General features: G+C 46.0%; 1 protein-coding gene across 1 annotated transcript; it reads right to left on the bottom strand.

Annotated features, from left to right (window-relative positions):
* Window positions 1–342: 342 nt before the first annotated feature.
* LOC113483379 (putative coiled-coil domain-containing protein 195) lies at window positions 343–5837 on the bottom strand. Its single transcript, XM_026854891.1, has 3 exons — window positions 5533–5837; window positions 4467–4719; window positions 343–1565 (listed from the first exon to the last, which is right to left on the bottom strand). The coding sequence occupies exons 1-3, from the start codon at window positions 5795–5797 to the stop codon at window positions 1433–1435; spliced, it is 651 nt and encodes a 216-aa protein (XP_026710692.1). The 5' UTR covers window positions 5798–5837; the 3' UTR covers window positions 343–1432.
* Window positions 5838–10368: the final 4531 nt, after the last annotated feature.

Here is a 10368-nt window from a genome sequence, read left to right as displayed (position 1 = left end):
CAAAGAAGGATGTTTGTTGTTTGCTAAATGAAATCAACTGGATTTAGGTACTTAACTGAACACATATGCAGTGTCTAGTTTTTGACAATGAAGCTTTCTATAAAACATTTAAAAAGCACTTCCCTTTCTAAAATAGGCTGTTAGGTAAACTTTCCAAACTGTAACCTTATTTACTGGAAGTCACTGATCCATTACTTCTGAAATTACAATGCAACTCTGTATGGACCCAAGCTGAACACAAAAATCCATATATAAAATAGCAGTGAAATTAAAATTATTACTTCATTGGTAAGAATATATTAAAAATATTCTTGAATATACAAAACATGGTGAATTCCAAAATGAAAAAAGGAGCAAAGATTTTTGTACATCATCACAGAAAAATCCAGAAAGGATTTTTTTCTTTCCACCAGATTTCTGATTTTGCATGTTCAAGAGTTTAAGAATAGACAATGAGATTAAAATCTTCCATAAAGTTATTGGTACAAACATCTACTGTTCATGCATTCTCTGTACAATATTCAATCAGTGCTGCCTGTACATAAAGAAATAGCAATGTGCAGTATTCTGGTTCCATAAATATTTGCAATCAAAATAAACATGTGGGACACTGTATTTACTCATAAGACTAGAACTAACAAGCACTTCTCATTTTTTACAAGCTGTCTGTAGTTCTCTCTCATTTATTTTGCACCTGTTTGCTGAATTTCTGCTAATGATTTTTGATCTGATACATGCTGAGAAGCCATTCCTGAAAAATACTGATATTTACAATTTTAGCTTGGTGTACAGTCTTTAGTCTCTGGCTGGCTGAACACACCAAGTCAGAATCAGGTTTGTAGTCACATTTTCATATTGCTAAGTACTTAGTCTCCCCTGAGCTCTCTTAGAGGTGAACCCCAAATGGTCATAAACAGTCACTGCCAAGCTTTACAGAAATTCAGAGTAATGTTAACTGACTCTGTAATGCCTTCTTAATTTTGCTGTATCGGTATCATGAAGTTTTAAAGTTTTATATACAGAGAAAACTTCACAGGCTCTTTCATAGCTCATTTTGTCATCTGCATCAAATGCCTTTCTGGCAAGGGAATCAGCAAACACAAGCAGTGACATAGTTTCTGCTTTTTGTGACAAACACCCTGTTGACAGCAGTCCTAAGGTAAGAGATCCTTGAGACATGTTGTGCAGAAGCTACTTCATGGAGGTACCTTTGCTATCATGTGGCTTCATCACGGTGTACAGGCTTCCAGCCGCCTTTGTTGGGGCTTCCATTTCCATGCTAAACATCGGGGCAGTGACCCGAAACACAGGCTGGGTGATTCTCTGTGCAGGCATCCTGCCAAAGCGTTTTGCAGGGAAGGAACCTGACACACAGCTATCATTTAAGGCCAATTTATCTCAAGAATCAGTGGGCCTTTAAAAATTCACCAGCTCACATATCCTTTTCAGCGATGGTGGTTAACTGTTTTGTTCTCTGATTTTGTGGGCTTGGGAGGGAGCCTTGCTTTTCAGCATATGATGACATATCCATTGGTAAGAGGAAACTAACAGCCTTTACTTTACCCCTGGAGAAAAATGAGAAATCATTATGAGGATTACAAATGCATAAAACGTGGAAAGAAAGTAAAAAAACCCAACAACCCAGCAAGCAAAAGGTAAATGCTTCCAGCACTCGCATGCTGCATGGAGACAGGATTTCATGCCCCACTGGGATGGGGTTCACACGGTTTTCCCAAAGGAGGAAGCATAGTGTTGTCTGCCTGTCTATCCATCTGCTGGAAGAATTTGCCTTTTGCCATGGAGCCTCACATCTCCTGATTGGTGCCTGATGCATACGTATGAAGCTACACGTGTACAGAACCCTTGGGGTGCACGTGCACCCACATGGACCCTGGGGGGCCTTCCATGGCTTCATGTTTATGTGCATCAGTACCCAGCTACTGCAAGTGGGTGTGAGAGCAGTGGTTTCTGAGCAGCGAGTGTGCGTGTGGTAAATTACACCGGCTGTGAAAGCAGAGGGAGAAGCATGCTCCTTTATTTGTCCCAAAACTGGTTGGTTTGGCAAGTAAATGGTTTGCGTTTTGCAGAGCTTTAGTTTTCATTCTGACTGTCCTCTGTGGTTGCTGTCAGCTCACTCAGGCCCTTGAGGAGCACAAGAAAGGAAAATCACAAAACTGCAAGTGTTGATTGATGGTTACTGGGGGGTGTCCTGCAGGGCAGAGGCCCCCTGCAATTTCCTTGTCCCTTCTCACCTGCTAATTAGACCTGTCCCAAGGGAAGGTGAAACCATCAGGCCTGAAACCCCCAGTCGTGACATTTGTACCAAACTGGTCTTGTACCTTTTGTAATTTTACTATAATAGCCCTGAGGACAGTTCCCAGCCTCTCTTATCCTCCCTAATGTATTCAAATATTTAGTCTTTTTTTTTTTTATTTACCAAAAAAAAGTGGAAATCAGATGGTGTAAATAATGCTTTAGCATGTATGAATGAAAATGTTGCAGACATGCAAATTAGTGATGATTTGTTAGCAGTGCTGTTATTTTATTACTTGGATGCAACTGCACTCTAGATAAATCCAAGGTGATACTTCTACAGAGTTAATTTTAAAGCAAAAATATTCAGCATCACATACAGGATTATAGCTTTGGAGCAAAATGTGACAAATCTACAATAAATAAAGAATAGGAAAAGCTGTCATAGACCAGCATGCTGGGAAGAATAAAAATGTCATCAGTGTTAAAAATTAAGCTCAATTAGCTTGCTGGATTCATTGCCACAAATTACCCTACTAGCTAAAAGCTTTCTAAGCTTGCTCTATGTGTTAGACCTTTGTGTAAATAATGGAAACATTCACCATTACAACCAGAAAATATATTAAACTTTTTTTGATATAAGAAACACAAAGCTTCATGCTTCAGGCTATCACCTACTGAGGGGGTTAGGTGACAAGCTCTTTCCATAGCCATCTCTTCTCGAAAGCAGCCAACACTGTGTGGACATGAGTCATGGTGCCACACTCGCTGCTGTTCAGAGCTGACACGGCAGCTCTAAAGATAGTGACCAAATAATCAGCACTGTTCCTTTGGCCGCTGGGTAAGCAGTGCTTTTAAACCTGTAGGTCCCAAGGCATTAGTTGTAATAGACCCACGCTGCTATTTTGATTGCTTGGAAAGCTCTCTTTCCCCTTATGAGAACGCAGTGGCATTTGCCATTGCTGTTCCTGCTCCTGCGTGCTGACCCTGTGTTCCCTAACATACGCTCTCCACGCGGGCTGGCTTCAGGGCAAACCTCTCAGAAGTGTTCATGTGCACTGAGTCTTAAGTTTCCCTGAACCCAGTGGAGCATATGCTGAAATCCAGAGCTACAGGTCACAATACGAGTTCCCTGCCAGGGACTAAATTTAAGTATTTAAATGCTGTAAAACATCTGACCCTCAAATGTCCTTACAAGAAAACCCAGGTGCCTATGAAAACTTGACCTTGTTGTCCCCTCCAGGCTCTCAGCGAGGCTGGGCTCCTAACTGGGTTTGCACGGGGAGCGTGAGGTGCTGTGCACTGGCCTGCTCTCAGGATGCGCTGCTGTGTGAGGGTGGCACCAAATGTCAACACATGTCACGTGTGTGGGTACATCAGTGCAGGCAACACAACCTGCTACAGCTGTGCAGCCCCCGAACTGAGGCCTCTGGAGTCCTGCCCTGGGACACGTATGCGCTGGCCGGCCCACAGACTTCTCACTGTTCAAACACACACACCTTGGGGCCTTTCGGATTCTTTTTCTTTTGAGCATGGCATGATCAGCACTAAAACCATCAATCTACAGGGATTCCCAGGGTGTATAGACCAGCACGACAAGGCGAGCGGGGCTCATTATTGGTGCTTCTCCCATTGATTGTTGCCCTGTCTTGGAAAGCTGCTCATCAGTGAGCAGAGATGCTCAGAGCTTGTCCAGCAGCCATTTCACTTAATTTAGAAGCTGTCCTGAGAGCATTTTTCTCAAGGCTGAAAACATTAACTTGTAATGCTTCAATTACAAGGGAAATATGATACAGTACATCTAAATCCACGAGCCACATTAATCACGCTTTCAAAAGCATAGTTCAGAGTTCCTTGATATCTCCATGCTTTTTGTTCAGAGTTTAAAAATCCCTTTCAAGCTTAGCCTGTCAGAACAACACATCAATCTGAAAAACTCTGCCTGACTTTAAAGGAGAGATTTCAACCCCATTCCCTCTCCCCTCAGCCTCTCCTCTCAATAGTAAGTTCAAACTGCTAACACCAGCAATCTTCATGCGTTGCAAGGAGGAGCAACTTACCCAAAAGAGGTCTCCTGTCTGCTCAAAGCCCATATACATTCAAACAATTTTGCTGATAACTAACTAAAACCCATAGCAATGTCCAGATATGCTATTAAGTGAAACCTGCAACCTGTCCATGCAGGCAATGCTGTGAAGGCAAACCAAACCTACCTACACTTATGGACATGCTCCCGAAACAGCTCTGTTTTGCTGGAATGATTGTAGAAGAGACAGTTTGATGGGTTTTTTTCGAGCCCTTTCTCCTCTCCACTGGTGATCTGTGCTGCGGCCGGAGGGGCTGGTGGCTGGGCAGTGCCCGGGAGCCCATTGCTCAGAGGCCTCTTGCCAGCCCGATGAGACCTCGTGCTGGAAGGAGCGGGTGCTGGTGCAGCCGTGGAGTAGCGCCGCACGGTCATGGTGGTATCTAATGCCAAGAAATTGTGTTAGTGAAGCAGTTTTCCAGTGGACTGGACGTGACAGACTTCAGAAAAGGAGGTGACAGGCCTCAAGCATATACAATGCCTAACAGCCTGACCCTGCCAATAACTGCATCCAATTCTAGATTACTTCCCACCAAACAACATTTTGCTCTAATTCTTCCTGCTTCATTAAATCCTCCAGAAGTCCCAGACACACTTCTATAACTGAGGAAAATTTTCATTTTTCCCCTCTGATAAAACTGTGAAGAGATTGTATTCCTATATATCGGCCCCTCTCTCAGCCAAAACTAACTGCATTAACTGCAAAGAGAAACTGCACATCTGGTGTGATGTATGCAACCCATCACTATTTGTTACTATCTGTAGAGTTTTTCTCATCTTCTACTAAGGCAAGAGAGATTACAGCACAATTACAACTGTTGGTCCTTTTCTATCTGGAAAAGATAGGGGACAGGCATGAGCAAGATAGTCCATGCCCACAAAAAGTCAAAGCACTAAATCAAATTCTGCTTAAAAAATAGAAACTGAACTCTGAGTGGATTTCTGCTTGAGCAGCAGCAAAACACTCCACTGAGCTCAGCCTGGGGGATGCAGGTGCCCCCTTAAATAGATCACAGAGTGAGACACTGGTTAGGGTGGGTTTGGGTGTGGGCACTGAAGGAGGCCAGAGCACTTCCATCAAGTTAACTAAACATCTGGCTCATCTCCCCTTCCATGCAGACATACAACAGCTGGGCTGGGAGATCCTGCATGGGCAGCACAAATGGGAGCCATGGACAGCCCCGGCTCTTCGGTACCTGTCTGCTCCTTTGGTGCTGGAGCAGGATCAGCCACGATGCTTCTGTGCAGGAATGCTGGAGAGCCAGCTGGTCCTTCCCCATCACTGGTGAGGTTTCTCATGCTGCTGTTCCCACCTCCTCTTGCTGCCTCTCTCTCCAGTGGCACAGCTCTCTGCCCGCAGACCTGCAGCTCTCCTCTCAGGACCCTGTTTTCCCTCTCCAGCTTGTTGATTTGGGAATGCATCTTGCGGATGACCTGGAGGAGGTGCATGTTTCCCTCCATGGTCCCACGCTGTGCAGCAAGGCTCCCCGCTATGCCACCAAAGCACTCGCCCAGCAGAGAAGCTCCTAAGCCGGTGGCGGGCTGACCCTGCCCTTAAAAAGGCTCCGGACAACAGGAGTCCCTCCCCGCATGCAGAGCTCGGGCCAGCTCCCACCACCCAGAGGGCTGGACTGAGTTGTCAAGTTACTAAGAGAGGGCCCATGATTTATTCATTCAGGGTCTCATTTTTCAGAGTAGGGCTGGCCTCTTACACACTGCACAAATCACTGTCAACACCATATCACTGTATCATCGGAAAACCCTCCTGCTCCCTCGCTTGCCTCAAGCTTTGTTTTTATCTGAAAGGACCAAGGAGGACAGAGCCCATTTCCTTTGGTTTACCCAAAAAGGCCAGCAATTGCCTCTGTGGCACAGAGGGAGGGGTCATCCTTTGCTGGACAGCAGTTCATCTCTCCCTCGACGCTAGGTGAATTACTCATTTTCACTCTGTGCATCTAGAAAAGAATTAGCAGTTTCTCAAAGGAAAATTAAATTTCCAAATGAAAGCTGTTATGGTGTGACCCCTGATATTAACAAAGTATGCCAACAGCTGTGATGGATGAGCAGGTAAAATAAAGCTCTCCTGAAAGGCCACAGCAGAGCCCACTGCCCCTTCCCAGGCACCTGGAGAGGCTTCCTGGAGTGGACTGCCTGCACCAGCACTCCAGGAGTGTAAGGAGAGACAGACCAGGCATGAATCTTGTATTAGGAAGGGAAACATAATCCTCCGTGCTGCTCTCATCACCTAGTCCCTAAAGCGATCTTTCTGCTGGCAGTAAAATGCAAAAACCTGTGGAAACATCCTTCCACCCTCAACTTTAAAATATAAAACTCAGAATGCCAGAAAACCTGCAGGAAAATAATTTGACACACTTTTTGCTTTGAGACCATTCACTTTCCAGTAGCTCAACAGCGACTCAGGGATATCTGAGAAAAAAGACCTTTTGGCTGTGTGCACTTCACTGCTTTGCTGCTGGAGGCTGGGAAAGGAAGGAAAGCTGGTGTCAGATGCTCAAAACAAGAGATGACTTCGTTATATTTTTTCCAGAGGGTGTCAGAGGAGGGCTATCGTAAGGAAGCCCTCAGGTCTTCAGGGAGGTGCTGCAGCTACTGGGCAGAAACTGCTGGAATGAAGAGAAAATCAGGGATACAGGCAAGGAGTTTTGCCCTTGGGTATGTTCCCCTGTGGACGGTGCTGCCTTCTTGGGAGCAGCATCCTCAAAAAGGGCTTCCCAGGAATGAAGTGGTCCCTGTATTCACACTGTGCTGACTCCCCCTCCAACATAGAGCAACACACAGTGCCTAGCAAGGGCAGGTACAACTTGCTGTAAAACCTGCAGGAATGCACAGCTATGCTGATTGTTCCAGTGACAGGCACAAGGCTGGGGACTGGGGCTGTAGGAGTCACAGGCAACCCTTCTGTCACCTCCCAGGAACCTCTCTGGAGGCCTCCACTCAATTCAGGCTGCAATCAGAGAAGTGAAATGAATTTGAGTTTTCAGGCTGCAAACAAAGCCCACAGCACCCATCATTTCTCCTGAAATCACAGTGCATGGGGAAGAGCACATCAGGCTCTGTCGTGTTTCCCCTGCCTGCTGTGGGGCTGGTGGCAGTCTGGGCTTGATACGCTGGAATTAATCTTGGAAAATCTCCTGGCAGGTCGTGGCTGTTCTCACTCCAGCCCACCCAGATTGCATCAAGAGGAAGCATCAGCTTATGCTGAGTTTTTTCCTCCCCTCCAGAAAGGTGCCTGTTGCTGAGAGCATAACAACATGGAAATGGACTTGGACCAAGGCATAAATAACAGTGGAGGTGCCCCTGTGCTGGGGATGCTTTGTGATGAACAAAACTGCTGGAACAGAAATACAAATCCTCTTCATTTTGAAGTCATCCAAGGACTTAAAACATAGCAGCAACCCTTCGGTGTTGGTTTCAAATTTATGTTTCTTCAGCAAGTAGATCAGGTACTGGAGCAAGCAACAGCACTCGTGTAATTATAATATCGCTGCTGATCCTGCAGCTGGCAGGTTCGAATAGGCAGGGGATGCTTGCCAGCTCCACAATTAGCTTACCCCGGCTGCAACTGAAGACATCTGCTCCTCTGATCCCACGCCTGCTGCTCCACTGGAACCAGACCAGAGCAGGCACAGACCTTTTGTTGTACCAGAGACTTCTAAGGAAACAATGGTTGTCTTGTAGCCTCGTCGTGCTGCTCCTGCTGCAATTCCTGCCCAAGGATTGATGGGCAGGGTGGCAGATGAGTCAGGAGTTTTGGATGAGGAAAACCTGGCAAAGCTAGATTTGCCACTGGGCTGGTCAGCGTGTTCCCCATAAGCAGACGGAGCTCCATGAATACAACCTTGTATTTGTAAAATCTGTGGGGTCCCCAATGTGCACCTGGGCTGCCGGACCTGTGGGGCTGCCAGCCCATGGCAGGGGAGCTCCTGGGTGCTGCTGCTCCACCTGCCACGGGTGGGAAACACATTCAGTGCCTCTTCCCTGTGGCACACTTGTAGGCTGCAGCTTTTGGCTGGCTGTATGTTTAGTGCACCTTCTACAATCAACTATAGCTGTGTGGGGTTTGCTGTGAAACACTTCAACCTAAAGTCGTTTAATAGAACAGAGTCTCTCACACATGAGCTGCTTTGCCAAGTTGTGCTTGGTAGGACACAGACCTGGGTGAAATTTTATTCACCTTCAATCATATCCAAACCTCTCAGCTAGGAAGAATAACCAAACACAGAGGTGGAGCTTCTGGCAGCTGCTGGGCTCAAGCAGCCCCACAGCAATATGTGTGTGTGACGGCTGAAGCACGTTCTGTGTTTCAGTGGACTGTATGAACTGCATACCAAGTAGTGCTGCAACAGAAAACCTGTGAACAAAATGCAGAAGCCTTGCGGAGCAGCTTCATCCAAAATCAGGAGTAATTTAGCTCTTTATTCTGCCACTACTTGATATTCTGCAGCTCCCTGCCTGGCACGGTGACACGAGATACTGTGTGTGTTCGTGGCTGCTGCAGGGGTCCCTGGGGAAGGGGCTACACTGCCAGCAGAAAAGGTATGTTGTGAAACCTGCCATCAGCAGAATAAGGCACCTGCACAGCTACTGCTGTTGCTGAACAGTTTTTCTAGCCATCTTGCTTGCCAGATGTGCTCTCTTGCTTCCCTGAAGGTTAGAGAGATAAAACCAATAAGGACTCATTGCTACTGCACTCAATTTTTTTTTCTTCTTCTTCAAATCACAACATTTTGCCCTTGAAAATCCATCAGCAGTAAGCGTGTGGATATCTTCTGTGACATGCTGCAGCTGGAGGTGTGTCAAGCCTCCCAGTGGCACAGGAACCCCTGTGCAAAAAACCAGAGTCTTCCCTCTCTGGGGCTAAACCCAACCAGCAAAGCACAAGTACCAGGCTTCAGCTTGCCATAAACATCCCTAAAAGCAGCACTGTAACATCCACACCCTGCATTAGCACGGCAGAGACTGCTACCCCAAGCTAAGCCTTCTCCTTCCCTCCACCTATGTTGGTCAGAGCACAGCTGGGCTGCCACAGGTTTTGGTTTTTAGGAGGATGGGATTGAGGCAGAGGACCAAGACTGAAAGCGGCTGGAGGGCAAGTCTCTTTTCTATTACTACTTAGCAATAAGCAAGCATCCTTTCTTTTTGCCTGGTACCATACTCCTCCTAACCCATAGATTTCCATCCTTATGATGCTCTTCTCCCCCTCTGATGCATCTGCTAGCTGCCACACCTTCACCCCCGCCTGCCACGAGGCATCCCATTGCACCAGCTCTCTGGCACCTTGGCTGAGGACCAGCAACACTGCATCGCATCTCCAGCCTCGCTGGGACAGGCTGGAGAAGCAGCACAGCAGCCTGCCTGCCCAGACGTGCAACTCACAAGAAAACCTGGGGAAGTGTGCAGCTCACAGCTCCATCATCCCTACACCAAGCCTGAAGCCCAGATCTCCATCAGACCAGGAGTCTCCAGGGGAGGTTTGCTGTTAGCAGCCATGAACGTCAACAACGCTGGATTTATTCATCCTATAAAAAAAGACCAAGCAAAAATGTAATGGCAGCACTATTCAGGGTCAGTGCCAAATTCTTTCTATCACCACCGCGCAAGAACATCGCTGTTCCCCGAGTACTTGATTGCTTTCTGACTTTGTTATGTTTCATGCTTCATTAAAGTGCAAAAGAGACTAATTCTCTTCTGAATGTGTCTGTACTATGTAATGAGGTAGAAAAAGAATATTTCAGTGGATGTAAAAATGAATAAAAAGTATGGGTTTTAGCATGTTGATTCTGTTTTGCTGACTCACACTTTTGAGCATTTACTCCTGTACATCTGAAAGGACTGAATAGGTTTAATGTCAAAATTTGATCCCGTATTGACCTTTTCCTTGTTTAATACACAGTGGCTGCCTCATTTTAATCAAGAGATAAATTTATATTTTTCACTGATTTGCTTTCATTCTTCTCAAAGTTTAGACATTTATACCTTTAGACATCTAAATTATACTTTACTTGGCCAGT

The sequence above is a fragment of the Athene cunicularia genome, assembly GCF_003259725.1.
Source record: "Athene cunicularia isolate RWA chromosome 9 unlocalized genomic scaffold, athCun1 chr9_part1, whole genome shotgun sequence".
Lineage (NCBI taxonomy): Eukaryota > Metazoa > Chordata > Aves > Strigiformes > Strigidae > Athene > Athene cunicularia.
This window is presented reverse-complemented; position numbering and strand designations above follow the sequence as displayed.